Genomic DNA, 22,540 nt, shown 5'->3' on the forward strand with positions numbered 1-22,540 from the left:
ATCCAGAAACTTTCCCATATTGCGTTATTATCTCCATCAGTTCTACAACTGAATAATCGGGCTGAGTCAATGTAACAACCAGATCATCTGCAAACGCCCTCAATCTATAATCCTGATCTCTTATTTGAATTCCCTTAATTCTCTCGTCCAGACAAACAGCCATGCCTTGAAATGCAAGTAAGATGTCCGCCCTCATTTCTGTAAGCTAATCCATAAGTTCAGCTAATTGTTGAGATTGCTTTTTCAAAGCCTCTTGCAAAACATCCTGCAGATCTTTCACTGTTAAAGCTGGTGCAGGTGCAGGTGCAGGGGGGGGCATTAAAGCTTGTAACAAAGATTGCTGCACCGGGGAAGCCCCTGCACTTCTAGGAACTTTAGAAGATTTGGCAGCCATTTTCACCCACTATTGCCTGTTGCGCACTTTCACTTTTATCAAACTCCGCAAAGTCCACCGAGTTAAAGATCATAAACTTGCTTTCACCTGATTCTCCTGTACCGCTGTGCCTGCATCCAAGTTATCTAAAGTTCACTCTCGCTGGCAGGGATGGTTGCTATGCCCTGTTCTGCTCCAAAGCCCTGGAGCAGAGGCGTCCCGAGGTCTGGAGCAAACTCAGGCTTCGGGGGGGGGGCTCGATCCTTCAGCCACCAGAGTTTCAACTCTGGCAGCCCAGGAGAGCTCTACCCCTGCCTGGGCACTCACCCCCTCCTCTTCTCCCGAGGAGGGGGCTTCCGAGCCACCAAAACAGCTGATCGGCGCTGTTTTCGACGGTTCTACAGAACATCGGGGCTGACAGCCTAAATGGCTGCCAGCGGCGGAGCCTTGCCACCCGGAAGTCCAAACTCCTGGCTCTTTAGATTCACCCAAAACGTAGTTTTATTGAAAAATCCATCTAGGCGCAGCAGAAGCAAAGTCATTTCTGAGATTTTTCCCACAAAAACCCACATAGGTGTCTCCCTTTTCCCCTCCAGGCCACCCACAGTTCATAGTTCACCAATTGAGTTCAGTTCTTTTGCTTTGGGAAAAGCTGCCCGCTTCGATCAAAACATTCTTCATCACTTGGCCTTATTAGATAATGTCCCCCCAGCAACAGATGGTTTACTTGCATTCTATAACCTCCCTCCACTCTTAGGAATTCACCACCTTCCTCCCATCACTGTTTGGCAAAGTTGCAAGCGAAAGCAGGTTCAGGCAACTATGGAGTCAAGTCAGGTTTAACAAGTCAGTGGGGTAAGTCTCCCCTATCGGCGCACCTTCCCCTGCCTCTATGCACTCTTGCTGGTCATCCTAATGTACCTGACATGTGTAGTGCCTCTCACACAGCCTCACATGTTTAACCAATGTTGCACCTCTCACTCACCTTCCCCAACCCAAGCCTCTTGTGCATCTCTCACATTCTCCCTGATCTGTGCTGTGCCTCTCAACACTCCCTTGCACCCTTGCAACTTTCACACACACACACCTTGCTCTCTGGCACCACGTTACGTGTCTGCTTGCCTGGGACTTGCAACTTCCTAATGGTTTCCCCACTGAATTTGGTTGTTCAGTCCAGTGAAAGTATGCACAGATCACTAGAATTTTGATCAACTGCAGAAAGCACAATCCCTCATCCCAATTTTAGTCGGTACAATTTTCCCTTGTTTCAACTTTTATATCACTTATATTCTTAGTTCAGAGAACAAACTCCCAGAAACATTATGATTGAAAGAAAATCTGTATCATAAGAGATTTGAAAAAATAAACTTTATTTTTTAAGAAAGGCTGTCATGGTTCCGACAGATGAAACTCTTCAAAGAACTTCGAGGCATTGTTTACCTTAAAGAATCTTTATTCGAGTAGCAGCACATCGGCATGTACACAGTCCAAGCCAAAATTTGAATTCCCCTCCCCTAAGCACATAGTATCAAAGCACAATTCCCTCCTCTAACTGACAGTCATAAATCACATTCTCCAATTAGTTTGAAATGCTGGCTTCCCCAACAGTTCCTCAACCCGCCATGTCTTATCAACTCTTATTACAAAAAACTTTGGTTCCCACCATTATATACTATTGTTATTTCTAACTAAACTCCCAAGCACATTCCTCCTCCTCCCCCCAGTATCATCTAATTCTAATTCTAAGAGTAAAACATAAAGTAAGGGAAAATGGCTGCATCTCCATATGTTGTCAAAGCAAGAACATTCGATGTTAGCAGCGTTGACAGGTAATCTGAAAGGTGATTTATAAAAATATAAGCAGTGCTTTCCATAGACCAAAGTTTAATATTTGAGAATTGAGAATTTCCTATCTTTTTTAAAGCAGTTATAGAAATACTTGAAACATTTCCCCTCTTCTATTGGATAACATGATTCCTTTCTTTCCATATTCAACTCTTATTATTGGTAAATCCAGAAATCACCAATTGGTTTTTATCAATTTTCAGCTAAAAGTATATAAAAGATTTCCAGCCTTTTATAAAAGTAGTTGTTCCCTCTCTAACCAAACAAATCAATTTAGCCATTTAACAAAGTTCTGTCATCAGAGGAATGAAACTCTTTGTGGTTTTGGCAATATTCTCCTTTTTCCCCTGCCTCATTCCATTTTTTTTGCCAATTTTTATGTTACTTTTTGTTTTCTCTATTAGAAAACTACTTCTACTTTCTAATGGTACTTTTCTTGCCCTAATAGCTTTGTTTTTGGTGCTGATCAACCATATAGGTATCTTCTTGGATTTGGGGGCCATTTTCCAAATTTTATGAATACATTGTGCCTAAACCAATTATTGTGATTTTAAATAACAAACTTCCTGGAGTTCCCACAACTAAGATTAAGTAGTGGAGAATTGGTTTAATCCAGAACTAACAAGTTCTCTCTGACCCCACTATTGGCAAGTTCAGATGGTCCACTAATACTCAGCTACGCATATTGTATGGGAAGCGTTATTGTAGCCTTGGTGGAGCAGTGGGCTAATGCCTCCTAAGTAACACCAGCTGCCTGCAATTAGTGCAGGTTCGCATCCCACCAGGCTCAAGGTTGACTCAGCCTTCCATCCTTCCGAGGTAGGTAAAATGAGGACCCAGATTGTTGGGGGCAAATATTATTATTATTATTTATTCAATTTCTATGCCGCCCTTCTCCCGAAGGACTCAGGGCGGTTAACAGGGCATATATAAATAACAGTACAAAAATTAAAAAGAAATTAAACCAATGCCCAATTAAAATACAATAACAATAAAAATAGTAAAAAACCCATTAAAAAACCCTAATATTCCCCATCAGGCCAGACCAGCTAGTTCAAATAAATGGGTCTTCAGCCCGCGCCGGAAGGAGCGAAGGTCCGATGTCATCCGGAGCTCAACCGGCAGTTGGTTCCATAATGCCGGAGCACCCACAGAGAAGGCCCTCCCCCTGGGGGCCACCAGTCGACATTCCCTGACCGGAGGCACCCTGAGGAGGCCCTCTCTGTGGGCACGCACAGGGCGGAGGGGAGTTGATGCCGGCAGCAGGTGGTCCTCGAGGTATCCCGGACCCATGCCATGTAAGGACTTAAAGATCATAACCAAAACCTTGAACCTCACCCGGAAGACAACTGGTAACCAATGTAGCTCGTGGAGCAAAGGTGTAACATGGGAGTACCGGGAAACTCCCAAGACAACTCTCGCGGCCGCATTCTGTACCAGTTGGAGCCTCCGAGTGGTCTTCAAGGGAAGCCCCATGTAGAGAGCATTGCAGTAGTCCAGGCGAGAGGTCACGAGCGCATGAGTGACCATACACAGGGCATCCCGGTCCAGATAGGGCCGCAACTGGCACACCAGGCGAACCTGGGCGAAAGCCTCCCTAGTCACGGCCACTATATGATCTTCCAGAGTAGGTCGTGAATCTAGGAGGACTCCCAAGTTGCGAGCCCTATCCACGGGGGGTAAGAAGAGATGGAATATTTTGAATGTCCCGGGATGCCGGAATGCACAGCCACTCAGTCTTGTCAGGGTTGAGTTGAAGTCTGTTCCTCCCCTAAGCTGACTTTGTAATAATGCCGCCTGAGATGGGGCCGAAAGCCCTAATAAGCAGGCATATACATAGAATGAAGGCTATTGCTAAGCACATTGATTTGTGCTTTAAATTGTAAGCCGCCCTGAGTCTTCGGAGAAGGGCGGGATATAAATGGGATTAAAATTAAAATTAAATTATATTACATTCTAAATAAAGAAACCACTCCAATATTGTCTGGACCCTTCAAAAAACTGGAACTGAACCAGGGTAAAGCATTCATAAAGCTGCTAGTTACCTTTGCTGTATGACTAGTATTACAGTAATCTAGAAAATCACGAGATAGCAATGTGGAAATTAAAAAAATCTAAATCAGATCTGATAGCCTTTGAGCAGGGGTCCTCAAAAACTAGCTTATCAACTCGTTCATAAAGCTTCAGATTATTTATTAAGATCTAAACATTTATTATATGAAAATAATTTAATAAAAACCACTTTAACTAATAATAATATTCAATAAGCAGACAGAAATGCCAAATCCAGTCTGAATATTTGGCTGACTGTGCAACAAACAACAATAATAGTAATACTGAGTACTGGAGAGACCAAACTGGCCTTCAAGACAGACCAAATGAAGAACAGAAAAGAGGCATGGAAAGACATAGTCAGTACATTAAAACAATAATAGGGAAAGCAGATAATGGCAAGACCTGCCAAGGGCTAAGAGCAGGAAATTGAAAAAAGAAACAGAGGGGCTAATTCTGGCTTCACAAGACCAAGCTTTAAGAACAAATGCATACAAAGCCAGAATTAAGAAGACAACAACAGACAACAAGTGCCGCTTAAGAAACTAAGGAAACAGTAAACCACCTTGTTGGCTGCTACAAGAAGATCACACAAGCTGACTACAAACAATGGCATGACAAAGTAGCAACAACAGTGTATTGGAAGATCTGCAAGAAATATCATTTGCCTGCAAGCAAAAAGTGGTGGGGCCATAAAATAGAACAAGTCATAGAACATGAAGAAGCTAAAGTGCTTTGGGACTTTAGAATTCAAATAGACAGGCACCTCCCATATAACATTCCATATTTAACAATTATCAATATTATCAATTATTGACATGTTTTTGCACTGACAATATAAGAGACAGCCTGTTACTTTAATTGCTTCGCTTGGAGGGGAGGAAAGCTACCCGGATGTTTTAAGAAGATAAGAACTTGGCAGTATGTCTAATGGAAGAGAAACTAATTCTTTAAATTAATTGGAGAATATGACTAATGACAAAAATAGAAAGGTGGAGAATTGTATTTAATACATTGTACAAGGGGGTGGAGATTTCATATTCTGGCATCCCTCCATGAGTGCCGATGTTTCTTTTCATTATTAAGACTTTTTAGATAAACAATGCTTGTGTTTCCCCCCCCCTAGGCTCGACACTCAGCCTGCTGGGGGGGGGAAACAGCCTCTGAGCAGCGTGCCGAGCAGCTGAAAGCCGGAAGCTGGGAGCTGCTGACCTGCAGGTCAGATGGAAATGCTGGTGCCTGCGTTCCATGGCCGCTGAACAGCTGGGAAGCCGGGTGACAGCTCCCAGCTCCTTGTAGGCAGGCTGGAGGGGATTTTCCTGGAGGATCTTCCTCTCTTCTGGAACTGGCCGTACTTACATGGACAGATAAGGACCTCACCGGATGGCAGAATGGATGGCAGGAAGGATAGCTGCAAGGACAGCAAGGGACAGCCAAAGGCTATATCTGGGGAGGAGGGAGGGATTTATACCCTACTACCAGGACGGTGTACCAGTGGAACATGAAGGGGATGTTGCAACCTTGTGCATACACATCCTGAAAATTGACGAGCACCGAGAGACCCTGGGCTGTTTGGGAGAAAGAGGCGTATGCGGTTCAGTGGGCGTTATCGACCTGGTGGCATCTGTTGGAGGGGACAAAAGTACCGCTGCAAATGCCCAGACGCCTTTCTCCCAAACACGTCCGCTGGGCACAATATTTTGAGTGGTTCCAGTTCCGCCTACGGTATGTGCCAGGGGGCAAGAACTTCCTTGCTGATGCTGTTTCACGAATGCCACAATACAAGACTAAACAGGAGGAGGTAGTTCAATGACTCATACCATCCCAATGACAAACAGAAGCACGAGCAGTACCCCATAGCATGGATGTTGACATGATTCAGGAACTCCATAAGGTGGTCCAGAGCAATCCTTGGGCACTAGAACACCCAGGTCTCCTCATAAGATGTGACGGCTTGGCCTCGAAGGGTGACAAATTGTACATCCCACAAACTCTTCGGAAAGGGGTGCTCAAACGATGCCATGATACCAAACAAGCCGGGCATTTTGGGTTCCTCAAGACCCTGCATCTCATGCGATGCCAGTTCTGGTGGCCGCACATGAAAAACAGGCATAAAGGCATATGTGCGGGCCTGTCATATTTGTGCCACCACAAAACACCAAACAGGGAAGCCAGCAGGTTTGGTGCAGTCAGTGGCGGACCCGACCCAGCCATGGGAAGATATTGGAATGGATTTTGTGGTAGACCTGCCAGAGAGCAGGGTACACAGTGATCTGGACCATTGTGGACCTGTTCTCAAAACAAGCCCATTTCATCCCATGCAAGGGGCTACCGTCGGCTTGAAGGTTATACAGCATATCTATCGCCTACATTTATTTATTTATTTATTTGTTTGTTTGTTTGTTTTTATATACCGCCCTTCTCCCGAAGGACTCGGGGCGGTGTACAGAGCAAGGTAAGTATACAGTAAAACAGTAGTAAAACAAATGAAACCCCAAAATCTATCAGGCCAGGCCGGCTTGCTGGAATAGGTAGGTTTTTAAGTCACGCTGGAAGGTGCGAAGGTTGGGGGCCATCCGGATTTCGGCAGGCAAGCAGTTCCAAAGGGTTGGTGCACCCACCGAGAATGCTCTCCCCCTGGGGGCCACCAGCCGGCATTCTCTGACCGGTGGCACCCTGAGGAGGCCCTCTTTGTGGGAGCGCACAGGACGGAGGAGTGTTGACGCTGGCAGTAGGTGCTCCCGTAGGTAATCCGGACCCATGCCATGTAGGGCTTTGTATGTCATCACTAGCACCTTGAATTTCACTCGGAAGGCAACTGGAAGCCAGTGCAGCTCACGGAGGAGAGGTGTAATATGGGAGTATCGGGAAGCCCCCAAAAGTGTTCGTGCAGCTGCACTCTGTACCAGCTGAAGCTTCCGAGTGGCTCTCAAGGGCAGCCCCATGTAAAGAGCGTTGCAGTAGTCAAGACGAGAGGTCACAAGTGCATGAGTGACTGTACGCAAGGCATCCAGGTCCAGATAGGGTCGTAGCTGGCGCACCAGGCGAACCCGAGTGAAGGCCCCCCTGGTCACAGCTCCTATGTGATCTTCTAAGGAGAGCTGTGAATCTAGGAGGACACCCAGGTTGCGGGCCCTATCAACGGGGGGCAATAACTCACCCCCAATATTAAGGGATGGAATACTCTGAGTATCCTGGCATGCCGGTATGTACAGCCATTCAGTCTTGTCCGGGTTGAGTTGAAGCCTGTTCCTCCCCATCCATTCCCGGACCGCTTCCAGGCAACGGGACATCACATCAAGGGCATCACTGATGTGGTTTGGAGTCGAGATGAAAAGCTGGGTGTCATCAGCATACTGATGGTATCCTACTCCAAAACCATGAATGATCTCACCCAGCGGTTTCATGTAGATGTTGAACAGGAGAGGCGAGAGGACCGACCCCTGAGGAACTCCACTAACGAGAGACCTCGGGGTCGACCTCTGTCCCCCTGCCAACACCAACTGCGAGTGTCCCAGGAGAAAGGAGGAGAACCACCGAAGAACCGTGCCTCCCACTCCCAGTCCCCTGAGGCGCCGCAGCAAGATACCATGGTCGATGGTATCGAAAGCCGCCGAGAGGTCTAATAAGACTAGGACAGAGGAATGTCCCCTGTCCCGGGCCCTCCAGAGATCATTCATCAGAGCGACCAATGCCGTCTCCGTGCTGTAGCCCGGCCTGAAACCCGATTGGCACGGGTCTAGATAATCCGCTTCATCCAGGACCTGAGGAAGCTGATGCGCCACCACACTCTCAACAACCTTCGCAAGAAAGCGAAGGTTGGAGACCGGACGAAAGTTATTCAGTGTAGCTGGGTCCAAGGTGGGCTTCTTGAGGAGAGGTCTCACCACCGCCTCCTTCAAGGAGGCGGGGAAGTGACCCTCACTTAGAGAAGCAGATATGACCGTCTGGAACCAGCCTCGTGTCCCCTCCCGAGCTGCATAAGCCAGCCAGGAAGGGCACGGGTCCAATAAGCATGTGGAGGAGCTCAACCTCCTCATAATCCTGTCCACTTCCTTTGGAGTCACAGGATCAAACTCCTCCCAGATGACGTCGACAAGACTGCCCGTGTCCTGTTCGTCAGACTCTGCCCAGTTGGAGTCCAGGCCGGTTCGAATCCGAGCAATTTTATCCAACAGATATTGACCAAATTCCTCAGCTCGACCCTGTAAGGGCTCCTCCCTCACCTCTTGATTCAGAAGGGAGCGGGTCACTCTAAACAGGGCAGCCGGGCGGACGCGATGAGGGCGGAGAAGTAATTGGCTCTCGCCGCCCTTATCGCTGCGAGATAAGACCTAGTGTGGGTTCTTAGTCGCAACCGGTCGGATTCGGATCGACTGGACCTCCAACGGCTCTCTAGGCCCCGTCTCCGACGCTTCATCTCCCGGAGCTCCGCGGTGAACCATGGGGCTCGCTGGGATCTGCGCCGGGTCAAGGGTACAACTCGGTCAAGTGCCTCCGTGGCTGCCCTTTCCCAGGCTTCCACTAAGGCATCCGCCGAGTTGTGAGCAGGGAGTGCAGGTGGGTTCCCAAGCGCTGCCTGGAACCTGTCAGGGTCCATTAGGCGCCTGGGGCGGTACCATCTGGTTGGCTCCGCACACCCACGGCGGGGGGTGGCAAAGCGGAAGTCCAGCCGCAGGAGGTGATGATCGGTCCATGACGGGCATAACGGTTGGAGAGCCCCCACCAAGATCATCATGCCACCGTCCAGATAAGAAAACCAAGTCAGGGGTGTGGCCTCCCTCATGAGTCGGTCCCGAAATTACTTGCGTCAGGTCCATGGCCATCATGGAAGCCATGAACTCCCGAGCTAGCTCAGACGATCCTCCTAGGGACGGTAGATTGAAGTCGCCCAAAACTATAAGTTTGGGGAATTCAACCACCAACCCCGAGAGGACATCGAGTAGCTTAGGCAGGGCTGCCGCTGTGCGATTAGGAGGAAGGTACGCCAGCAGCAGGCCCAACTGCGCCCCAGGACCATATCTCAAAAAGAGAGACTCACACCCGACTATCTGAGGAACGGTGGTCTCCCGCAGGCTTAGGGTCTCCCTGATAATTACTGCCACTCCTCCGCCCCTACCATGAGGCCGGGGCTGGTGTAGCACCCAGAAACCAGGCGGGCAAAGGTCAACCAGAGGAACACCGCCCTACGATCAAGAATTGTTGACTTGCATGAAGCTGGAAAGGGTTACAAAAGTATCTCCAAAAGCCTTGATGTTCATGTGTCCACGGTAAGACAGACTGTATACAAATGGAGAAAGTTTAGCACTGTTGCTACTCTCCCTAGGCGTGGTCATCCTGTAGAAATGACTGCAAGAGCACAGCACATAATGCTTAATGAGGTAAAGAAGAATCCTAGAGTGTCAGCTAAAGACCTACAGAAATCTCTGGCACATGCTAACATTTTTGTTGACACATCTACAATAAGGAAAACATTAAACAAGAATGGAGTACATGGGAGGACACCACGGAGGAAGCCATTGCTGTCCAAAAAAAATATTGCAGCACGTTTGAAGTTTGCAAAAGAGTACCTGGATGTTCCACAGCACTACTGGCAAAATATACTGTGGACAGATGAAACCAAAATTGAGTTGTTTGGGAAAAACACACAACACTATGTGGAGAAAAAAAGGCACAGCACACCAACATCAAAACCTCATCCCCACTGTAAAACATGGCGGAGGGAACATCATGGTTTGGGTCTGCTTTCCTGCCTCAGGGCCTGGACGGATTGTTGTCATTGATGGGAAAATGAATTCCAGAGTTTATCAGGACATTTTGCAGGAAAACGTACAACCATCTGTCCACCAACTGAAGCTCCACAGAGGATGGGTGATGCAACAGAACAATGACCCAAAGCATACAAATAATTCAACAAAACAATGGCTTCAACAGAACAGAATACGCCTTCTGGAGTGGCCCAGTCAGAGTCCTGACCTCAACCCGATTGAAATGCTGTGGCATGACCTTAAGAGAGCGATTCACACCAGACGTCCCAAGAATATTGGAGTCGTGGCTAGGGGGGCATTTGCACAGATTCGTCTTATATACCAATTGCGCCCCTTTTTGGACCGAGATGCCCTACGTACAGTCACCCACACACTCGTCACCTTCCGTATTGATTACTGTAATGCTCTCTACATGGGGCTGCCCTTGAAGACCACCCGGAGGCTTCAGCTGGTGCAGAATGCAGCTGCACGGGTTGTGATGGGAGCACCCCGATTCCCAGCCCTATGGAATCAGCTCCCCCCTGAGCTTCGGATGGCCCAAAACCTCCAATCCTTTCGCCGCGGTCTCAAAACACTCCTGTTCCACCAGGCTGACCTGGACTGACAGGCATTTTAATTAATTTATATTTAGAACTTTTAATTTATTTTTAATTCTGGGCCCAGCCAAGTCTCCGTGATGCAAGCCAGGTCCGCGTGCTCACCCTCAACTAGATCTCGAACAAGGGGAGCCTTATTAGCAACAGACCTGGCATTCAAGTAGACCAGCCTGAGCTCAGGAGGCTGCACATCTTCGCTCCCGGGTCCTCGGGGAAGAGACAGAGGGTCGGAGCGTCTCACCGCTTGTAGAAAGCGGAGATGACCCTCCCGGTGTCGATACGGCCCTCTGCTTGCACACCTTCTGCCGTTCCCTACCGTCCTGGGAATTGGTAGTCCCTCGGCTCACCTCCGGGCTTCGGCGGCGACCGAACCCCGCACCTCCCCTTCGCGAACGATCGTAGGCCTGGCCTGCGCAATGGTTGTTGGACGGCCCCCCTTCGTCGAACAACCACAGCCCACTCCCACCCCCCTCCCTAACCCCACATGGGGTGCCCCGGTGAATCATTTCGGATCGGGGGGTACAATTCATGGCTAAGTTTTGGCATACCTTCGTCCGGTCCATTGGGTCATCGCAAGGTCTCAGTTCCGTGTACCACCCCAGTACCAGTGGAGCAGTAGAGTGTGCCAATGCAGTGGTGTAGAGGTATCTACGAAGTTATGTCTCCTACCAGCAGGCTGACTGGGTTGACCTACTGTTCGCGGAGATGGCTTATAACAATGCCGTCCACAGCATCTACATTCTTTCAAACAACCTGCCATTGTATATGGCCTTGAGAGAAGTTGGTACAGATTCAGAGGAGAATCTTTATCATGGAAACAGAGAATTGGCCGAGAACTGAAAACCTGGCAGCTACCGACACTGCAGAGCAAGATTTAACTGAAAGTATGCTGTGGGAAGATGAATTTTTGCAAAACTCCCATCTGGGGGCAGAATCTGAGCAGAGGTCAGATGGTCGTCAGGCTGGAATCACTCCAGTGGTGACTGCACACATCTTGAGATTGCACTGCCGGAGGCCCAAAAAGCAGAATGGTGTTGAGCTGCCAGATCATCTACCACTGAGAATCTGGGTGAGTGGAAAATCCTGTCTGCAGATCAGACTGCCTGCCAGCCCCAGGATTCCTCTGAGAAGCCCTCCAGACCCATAGAGACAGAGGACCCCAGCCTGGGGCCTCTGCAGAAATGGGAGTTTGGAAAACCCCCACAAGTGAAAGGCCAACAACCTCTGGGCTTGCCCCAGCTAATAGAAGCCTTGCAACAGCTGGGGTGGTGCAGAAGCCTGGAGATCAGAAGCTAGTAGGAGGACAACAGCAAGGGTGGCAGCAGCAGGACCCAAACATGCAACCCCTGAACATACAGCAGGACTAGTGGGGCAAGCAGCAGTGGGGGCCCTGGCAGCCATTAAATCAGCAACCAGAGTGGGGCCAGCAGCAACTGGAGACACAACAACAGCAGTGGGGGCCCTAGCAATCATTTAACCAACAACCAGTATGGGGCAAGCAGCAATGGGGGCCCCAGCAACCAATGATGAGCCCATCCCTCAGAGCAACCTTCAAGGGGGACCCAGAGAAACTGATTTTCTTTCTCAACCACATACACTCTCATTTGAATAGCTGGGCCCATCTCTACCCGGACCCGGGTGCTATGGTTGATGTGATTGCGTCCAGCCTAGAGGGAGAATCATCCGAATGGTTGAACAATTTATATAATGAGCAACCCCTGATTTGGAGGACCCCCTCTTTTTCCTCCTAGGGCTGAGGGAAAGATTTAAGGACCCATCCATCACCCTCAGAGCAGAAGAGCAAATCCACAAGATAAAACAAGCTGGCCTGCCTGCCCTGGAGTACGTGTGGGAGTTTTGAAAGCTGGCCAGTCAGATAGAGAGATGGCCTGAGCAATCTATAATTCATCTTTTTAGAGAAGGGCTAGATGACTACATTTCTCTGGCATGTATCTACCTACCTGTGCCTGACCAACTGCATGAATGCTACCAGGCAGCGGTGAAATTAGATGTTCAGCTCATCCGCTATAAGAAGCCTCTCCTACCTAAACCTGAGCCAAGGTCAGAATGGCAATCCCACAAAGATCTCCAACTACTGAAATGGCTGAAAGACCCAAGCCACCTGTAGACCCGGCAATTAAGTGTTTCCGATGCTGACATCAGAGACATCGAGCAGTGAAATGCCCAGTCCCCTTCCCCCAACAGCAGAACAGACCAGGACCAGCAGTGAGAAAGAGACCTGCACAGCGGCTAAAGGGAGAGAAATCCAACCAGATGACACAGGAACCTGTTGTCCAGGTCACATCCCCCACATGGGAGGATGCTGAAACTCAGACTGGATGCACCCCAGTACTACCCTCTTTCGACAGTAACAACAAAGGGGAGAACGACCCAATGGTGAGTTGACACATCCTACCCTTTTTATTGCCTGCTAAAGTCATAATCGCTAAGACAGTAGACCTGAAAGTGCTAGTCGATATTGGCTGCTCCCGATACACCATTAGCCTGTCGTGCCTTAAGACTGGAAATACGGGCTAAGCCACTCTCCAAACCTTACGCCTGGAAATAGGCAAGCACTGGGAGTGTATTTGCTTCCTGGTAGCTCCAAAGATGTCTGAGACTGTGATCCTAGGACTAGCCTGGCTAGACAAATGGAAGCCATATATTTGGTGGGAAAAAGGAATGAGAACTGTGAGATTACCCATAGGGCCTGATCCCCCCATTGATTCAACAGACATTACAGGGGATTTTAGCCCACCCAATGAGCAAGTGCACGTGGCTGCCTTACGGCCACCTGGTGAGCCACTCATCCCCAGCGAGTACCAGGACCTAGCAGAGGCATTTAGTGAGAAAGAATGCGATACCTTGCCTCCTCACCATCCCAATGATTGTTCCATTGAACTGTACCCAGGGGCCAAACTTCCCCGATCAAGAATGTACGCTATGTCCCCCCTAGAAATGGAGGAGATGCAGCGATATGTGGATACAAACCTAGTGAGGGGATTCATCGAACAGGCCAAGTCTACTGTGGGAGCCCCTGTGTTGTTCAAAGAGAAAAAAGATGGGTCTGTATGTCTCTGCGTGGAGTAAAGGCCTAAATGCTGTTAGTATGGAAAATAAATACCCTCTCCCCCTCCTGAAAGGTTTACTAACCCACCTGGCGAAGGGGAGTGTCTTCACCAAGTTAGACCTGAGAGAAGCATATTACCACGTAAGAATAAAGGAGGGGGATGAGTGGAAAACAGCCTTCAACTGCCCCTTGGGAAGCTACCAATACAAAGTCATGCCATTTGGACTGCAGGGGGCCCCAGCCGTATTTATACAGTTGATTAATGAACATTTATACAAAGGGGGTTTGGTGTATCTTGTGGACATTCTGATATACAGTACAAATATGACTGATCACATAAGACCGGTCAGAGAAGTGTTAAAGAAACTATTGAATGCCAAACTTTATGTCAAATTGTCGAAATGTGAATTTCACCAAACCCGATTAGATTATAGAGTTTCCGACGAGGGCATTGAAATGGACCCAGCTAAAGTGAAAGCTATAATTGAATGGCAGCCCCTAAAGATTCACAAACACGTCCAAAGCTTCCTAGGGTTTGCCAATTTCTACCGTCAATTAATTCCCTCTTTTGCCGAGATTGCTATACCTCTTATAGAACTACTCAAAACAGGCAAGGGAGGAGGAAAACCGTGACCTGCCCAACCACTATGACTATGAGTTGTCAGAAAGCCTTTGAGAATTTAAAGACTATTTGCAGCTGAACCGGTCCTAAAGCACCCCTGCCCCGGGGAGCCCTTTATAATTCAAGCAGATGCCAGCGATGTGTCAGTTGGAGCTGTGTTACTACAAAAGAATAAAAGTGGAGTCCTACACGGAAGGTGAGAGGTGATGGACAGTCTGGGAGAAGGAGGCCTTCGCAATTAGGTGGGGGCTATTAACCTGGCGACACTATTTAGAAGGGAGCAAAGTGCCTTTTGAAGTATGGACAGATCACAAAAATTTAGAGTAACTAAAAACTCCCTGCCAGTTGTCCCCAAAGCAAGTGCGATGGGCACAGTACTTTAACCATTTTAACTTTAAAGTACACACCAGGAAGAAAAAACTTGCTAGCTGATGCACTATCCCGACTGCCACAGTATAAAAGTGAACGTGAAGAGGTGTATGAAGCAATTATCCCCAGTTCACAACCTGCTGCACAACTCACACCTCGTAGAACCCCTAATCCTGATGACCTGGGAGTGAAAAAGATAAAACGAGAGCTCCTTACCGATCAATGGTTCAAAGATAATCAAACCTCCCTAACATGCAGGGATGGTTTGGCATATATGGTGGGGAAATTGTACTTGCCTGAATCTCTTCGTCTTAATTCCCTCAAACACAGCCATGATGTCAGTCAGGCTGGACATTTCGGATATCTAAAAACTGTACATCTCACTCACCAGCAATTTTGGTGGCTGGAACTAAAACGAGACATACAAAACTATGTCAAGAGCTGTACTGTATGTGCCACCATGAAAAGAATCCCAGAAAAGACCCCTAGGTTACTGCAACTGGTGGCCGAACCGTGTCAACCATGGGAAGAAAAAGCTATGGGCTTTATAGTAGACCTACCCGACGGTAGGGGAAATACTGTCATTTGGACTGTGATAGACCTATTTTCAAAACAGGCTCATTTTATCGCCTGCAAAGGACTTCCATCGGCTTAACGTCTGACTAAGTTTTTTCTAAAACATATCTACCAACTGCATGGCGCCCCTAAGTGAATAATTTCAGATATAGGAGTGCAGTTCACAGCGAAATTTTGGAGAAACTTTCTTAGATTAATTGGATCATCCCAAGGCTTATCATCTGCTTTTACCTGGCTACTAATGGAGCCACAGAATCCACCAACAAAATGGTGGAACAATACCTTAGATGCTACGTCTCTTACCAACAGACAAACTGGACCGACCTCCTACAGTTGCAAGAAAAAGTATGTGAACCCTTTGGGATTACGTGGAGTTTTGCATGAATTGGCCATAAAATGCGCTCTAAACATCATGTAAGTCACAATAGAAAAACACAGTCTGCTTAAAATAATACTGCACAAACATTAGCTGTTGTCATTTCTTAATTGAACATAAGATGGAAACATTCACAGTGCAGGGTGGAAAAAGTATGTGAACCCCTAGCCTAATGACTTCTCCAAGAGCTAATTGGAGCCAGGAGTGAGCCAACCTTGACTCCAATCAGTGTGATGATATTGGATGTGTTGCTGACAGCTGTCCTGCCCTTTAAAAACACACACCTGTTTTGGGTTTGCTGGTTTCAAGAAGCATTGTCTGATGTGAACCATGCCTCGCAGAAAAGAGCTCTCAGAAGACCTACGATCAAGAATTGTTGACTTGCATGAAGCTGGAAAGGGTTACAAAAGTATCTCCAAAAGCCTTGATGTTCATGTGTCCACGGTAAGACAGACTGTCTACAAATGGAGAAAGTTTAGCTGACCAGGCTGACCTGGACTGACAGGCATTTTAATTAATTTATATTTAGAACTTTTAATTTATTTTTAATTCTTTAATTTTAATTTATTACACAGATGATTTCAATTTTATTTTTATCTTGATTTCTGTACTTATTATATGTTTTGTTGTTAGCCGCCCTGAGTCCTTCGGGAGATAGGGCGGGATATAAATCCCATCAATAAATAAATAAATAAATATTGCTACACTGAAACAGTTTTGTGAAGAGGAGTGGTCCAAAATTACAAGATCGTTGTGCAGGTCTGATCTGCAACTACAGGAAACGTTTGGTTGAGGTTATTGCTGCCAAAGGAGGGTCAACCAGTTATTAAGTCCAAAGGTTCACATACTTTTTCCACCCTGCACTGTGAATGTTTCCATCTTATGTTCAATTAAAACATGACAACAGCTAATGTTTGTGTAGTATTATTTTAAGCAGACTGTGTTTTTCTATTGTTGTGACTTATATGACATTTAGAGCGCATTTTATGGCCAATTCATGCAAAACTCCATGTAATCCCAAAGGGTTCACATACTTTTTCTTGCAACTGTACCTTTCCAAGAGGTGGCTTACAATAATTCAGCACATAGCAGCACCGGCTACAATTCTTTCCCTGTGTTGCCACAGGGAAAGAATTCAACCCCATACCGGAATACCCTCAGTTACCCTCCGCTTCCCAGACTGTTGATCATTGGGTGAGGGATTGGGAAGAAGTTTGGAAAAATACAAAGGTGGCCTTTAAAAAGACTTTTGAGACCTATAAAAAGCAAGCTGACAAAAAGAGGGCTCCCCAAAGAACATTCCAAGTAGGGGAAAAGGTTTATCTGCCAACTAAATATTTACATCTCAAATTACCCAGCAAGAAATAGGGACCAAAATTCTTGGGGCCTTTCCTCATTGTCAAAATCATCAACCTAGTCACAATATAATTGAAACTCCCCAGATTTTGGGGGGAAATTCACCCGGTGTTCCATTGTAGTTTACTGAAACCTTTTTGAGCCTCCACTTTAAGACCTGCCTCTAAGAAAGCACCTGGAGCCCTCATAGTAGTGGGTCAGACCCATTATGAAGTGAAACGTATTTTTGACTAGAATCTTTAAGGGAAAATTGCAGTACCTAGTATAATGGAAGTGATACCCATTGTCTGAAGCCATTTGGTGAAATCTAGCAATGTGAAAGCTGACAGACTTATCAAAAAGTTTTATGAGAAACACCCTAACAAACCCAAAGCCAACTCCTAACTTGTGTTTGTTTACATTACAGGATCTGTTCTTTTGTAAGGGGGGGGCAGATGTCAATGCTGCAAGCATTGACATGTTTTTTGCACTGACAATATAAGAGACAGCCTGTTACTTTAATTGCTTCAGTTGGGGGGGAAGCTACTCAGATGTTTTAAGAAGATAAGAACTTGGGTTGTGTAAAAGAAGAGAAACTAATTCTTTAAATTAATTGGAGAATGTGACTAATGACAAAAATAGAAAGGTGGAGAATTGTATTTAATATATTGTGCAAGGGGGTGGAGATTTCAGATTCTGTGTGACCAATAGGTAAACTCAAGACCTCTCTTTCTAGTGGCTGACTATCCAACGCTGAGTAATACTGTCTCACCACTAGCCACTTCACTTTTACAACCAGCATGGAGCTCTATAGAGGTTTCTAAATGATTAATTGACCCAATCAATATTCCATCATTTATCACCCACCTATTGACCCCCAATCATTTATCAACTCCTTAGATAGTCCCATTAACCATTGGGAAAGTCTTTTCTAAAGTTATTTAAATTCTAACATTATAAAAACAGAGAGAGAAAAAATAACATTTACTATTGCCATTATACTTGTAGTTATATAACCCCTAATAAATAAATAATATTATTTCTTTTATCTCTGCAGGCTGTATATAGTTCTATCAAGAATGAAAAGCTACAGTGGGCCATGTGAGTACCCCTGTTATTATCTATAATAAAAATTATATTCCCTTTTTTTAGAATAACTTTGTAATCTTATCCAGTATTTTTTATTTCTACCTGTTCATTTTTCATATAAATCCAAGATGTGTCACAATGAAAATAAAATGTGCTGCTGTCTGCTTCAACAGTTTGTTCTAGACCCCTTCTTCAGTTTGTTGTAATCATCAAGTGGATCATTGTCAAATATATGGGGGAAATAGCCATCTTTTTACTGGATTATAGCTGTCTTTCGTAAAGAAAACTGAAATAATCCTGAATTGAATAATCTTGAAATATTTTTGAATACAGGTAGCCCTCGACTTACAACTGATCACTTAGTGACCATCAAAGTTACGACAGACCCCCCAAAAAGGTATTTACAACCAAGCCCCAGTCTGCTGCAATACCCCTACAGTCATTCACCCTTATGACCAATTGCAGAGATGGAGCAGCGTGTATACCTTTACCTACCACCTACCTCCAATGTTGCCCCACCAGATCCCCATGGGCAGTGGCCTGCTTTGCCACTCCACCAGGTTCTATGCACTTCTTTCCACCCCCTGTGATCAATCGCTCATTTACTTTTAGAAGATCCCCAACCCTCAAGGGGTCAGGATTGGGAAGGAGGAAAGGACTCTTCTTTCCTGGATCATGTGGCACAAGCCCACAAATGACTGTCTTTTTCTGAGCAAAAAATAATGCTGACAAAGTTATTGGCTAAAGCTGGAGGAGCTAAGGCTAGTATCTTACCTTTCTAGTGGGGAAAGGAAAACCGAGAACTTGCCTCCCTCCTTCCATTTGCTGGCTCTCTTTTTGTTCTGCAGAGCTGCTTTGGCTGCAGGGGAGACTGGAACCCCCATTTCCACCACCACTTTGTGAGCTTTTTCCCCCCTTCTTTCTGATGAGTTGACTGACCCATATAAAGTGATCACTGCCTCTGTTCTTCAACCTCAAGTACCCAACGGATGAATGCTACACATACACCTCTTCTATTCTTGTATACCCATTCTATTCATGTAGCTTTATGGTACACTGAAGGTGAAGGATCAATCCTCTATATCTTACCATTGCTCTGGCTCTGTGGGAGATAAGAACTCTGTTACAGAGCAGCTACATTTTGAAACCTGTCCATGTACACAGTATGTAGCAAAAAACTTTTCTAAATTCAGCTCATCAGCAATATTTATTTTGTGGCAGCATTTCAACACATAAATCTCAGTAACTTCTAGGTACAAGAGATATAAGAAAATTCTAGTTCTTTGCTGCCATTTTGTATAAATATGCCAACTGTTGGACACATCACTAATGATTTTGGATAGTTTGTGTGGATGTACCAGGAATTTAACAACTGGCTCTCACACACCCAAACCCCAGGAACATTTGTATAGAGACTGCATCTGGGTTGCACAAATTTGGGCATTCAAAGGAATAAATCCTTTGTTGCCAGCTAATGGTTGTTAGATTAAGTAGATCAACAATCCTTTGGCGAAAAAAGTTGATTGGACAGAGCACCCAGACTGTAGAAACACTGCCTCTACGCACACTGTACATAGTGATAGGCATTTATAACAACACAAAACATCCAAACGCTTAAATACAATCAACAAAGACACAAACACACCACTCCACCCTCCTGTCAAACACCATATCAACACAACAGATGAGATTATTATAACACAATCCATTCCAATTGAACTAAACAACAGACAAAATTCTAACACAACAATGATAACTTGCATAACCAACACACCATCTGACACTGCTACACATAAAGACAACACCACTTCTGACCACAACACTCAAGACACAAATCTTGCAACTTCACTAAATAACCACACACAACAAAACAAACACACACAACACCCAAACAACAACAGAATATTGAGACCGCGATCAAAACTAAAATCTGTCCCACCATGCACAATAAAACAAAAAATAACAAGCCAGATCAAACATCCCACAAAATAACTCACAACTGACAACCACAACACTTGCTTTCATTCAAACACACCAAACAACCATGCAAAACAAGACAGATACAACAACCACACGCTAAAAGAGTCTTAAGATCCAACAAGTCAAACCACACAAAAGAGCTGATTTTATAGCAACCAGGCAAAGAAACACGAAGGAGAGCGAATTGCTTACACACTCATGAGGACATCTGCTCCCTTCCACAGCAGAATCAAGCCTGCGACGACCGCACATGAGGGAATGAGACAACTTCCTTGACTCTACTTCAAATGAAGAGCCTGTCAGCCAGCGCATGACTACACGTGGCGCAACGAGACTTACGTGCCTAACAGCTGATATGCGCCAAGTAGCTGCTAGGTGCGACTTTTAAAAATCAGAGACCAGCTTTTTCCAGCAAAGCCGGAACCCCTGTGATTATAAACGAGCGAGCTTGTCACAAAAAGGCCACATCCACATTCCACAATTTGAATGTTATAACTGCCATACAAGTGTATGTACTGACTCCCTTATCATTCAGCCCTTGCTCTGATGATGTCAACAGCTTGTTTATTTATTTATTTGTTTCGATTTATATACCGCCCTTTTCCCGACGGACTCAGGGCGGTTGTTGATGAAAGCTCAGCAATAAAGAAGAATTTTCTCTTATATCCCAGAGTTCATCTCTACACCCGGTATTCCAGTTTTTAAAAATAAAAACTACAGTATCGTGCTCTGGAAATGTCAAGGAATAATTCTTCCTATCAGAGGGCAATGGACCGTGCTTCAGATGATGCATAATGTCTGTGGGTGAAGGAAAATAAAACCCGACGTATATTCTATTAAAAACCTTTAATCACAAAAGAAAAATATATATAAACAAAGCTAACCAACTACATCCTCTCTCATCAGACAGTAAAAAAAATGTAAAGACAAAAACTAGAAAACTTTTTACGCTTGCGCACACAGCAAAACTAACTCATAACATAACTAGACCACATGACATTCACTATGGTTACCAGATAGGTTATCAACACAGGTACAGAACAGAAGGAAATGTACAATTAGAATTGAGCTTTTCGGACGAACTAAAAAAAAACGTGCAGTGACATTCCCTTCTTTCGTCAGCAAAGCGAAGATTCAGGTAAGGCACATCTTCTCACGCAGATACTCGTGTTGGGCTGCAGGTAGTGGTTTGTTTAACATATCAGCAATTTGATCACGTGTAGGCACATACTGCAGTTTCACAAAACCTTGTTTAACTACTTGTCTTATGTTTTGATAATGGATGTCAGTGTGTCTGGACCTGGAACCTGTAAATCGGTTCTCGGATATGTAAACCACAGATTCGTTGTCTTCCATCACAGTGATTGGTCGAATTGGAGGTGTCCAGATATCTGTGACTAAAGCATCAAACCAGGTTAAGGAATTGCATGCATCAGAAACACAAGCATACTCAGCTTTTGTAGAGGAACAAGAAACAAAAGTCTGTTTACGCACATGCCAGTAAACAGGACATCCGTTTAGAAACATCATATAACCTGAAGTGCTTTTCCGTGATTTCTTTTTTTTATTATTAAAGAGTTTTACAAAAACAAAGTTTTACAATATATCCTCAAATCCCCCCCACCCAAAACCCACCCACTTCCCCCCCCCCACTTCCCAGAGCTAAATACAGGATTATAGTTATAATAATCATATTCTAAATAAAAATTATGCATAATATACAATTAACCAAATTCATAATGTGCTTTAACTCCCTTTTAACATAACTACAAACAAAATACCAATAACAATATCCCACTAAAATCTACTTATAAGCTAAATGGAACTTTTTAGTCCCATATTTGTTCTGAATATAATCATCTCCTCCAAACTGAAATATATCTTTCCTGTGAATGATCTTTCAAATAAGCAGAAATCTTAGACATTTCTGCAAGATTCGAAACTTTAAACACCCATTCTTCTATAGTAGGCAAACTATCCTTCTTCCAATATTGTCCCACCAGTAACCGTGCTGCTGTTATCATATTCAACATCAAGTTAGTTTCTTTAACATCACAATCTACAACAATACCCAATAAAAACAATTGCGGAGAAAACTTTATCTTTCTCTTAAAAATCTTTTGAATGTTCCACCAAATTTTGATCCAAAAAGCTTTTATATTTCTACAAGTCCACCACATGTGAAAATAGGTAGCTTCTAAACTACCACATCTCCAATATTTAGGATACATGTTAGACAACTTCTTGGGATCCAGATGCCATCTATAAAACATTTTATAAAAATTTTCTCTTAAGTTTTGAGCCTGAGTAAATTTAACATTTGTGACCCAAATTATCTCCCAGGTGTCCAACGAAATTGGTCCCTGAATATTTTGTTCCCACTTTATCATACAGTCTTTAACCAATTCCGTTTCCGAATCCAATTCAATTAAAACATTATATATCCTCTTTATATGCGCACTATTTAAATCTCTAATTTGTTTTACTAA

General features: G+C 45.1%; 1 protein-coding gene across 1 annotated transcript in view; it reads left to right on the forward strand.

Moving 5' to 3' along the window:
• PSD (pleckstrin and Sec7 domain containing) overlaps positions 1-22,540 on the forward strand; it is a gene marked incomplete at both ends in the record, with an annotated part of 218,634 nt that overhangs the window by 129,852 nt on the left and 66,242 nt on the right. The window contains one exon of the mRNA XM_081328613.1: positions 18,040-18,083. Coding sequence (XP_081184739.1) covers positions 18,040-18,083 — 44 coding nt within the window. The remainder of the gene's footprint in view (positions 1-18,039; positions 18,084-22,540) is intronic.

Source organism: Vipera berus, assembly GCF_964194415.1.
Source record: "Vipera berus genome assembly, chromosome: 5".
Classification (NCBI taxonomy): domain Eukaryota; kingdom Metazoa; phylum Chordata; class Lepidosauria; order Squamata; family Viperidae; genus Vipera; species Vipera berus.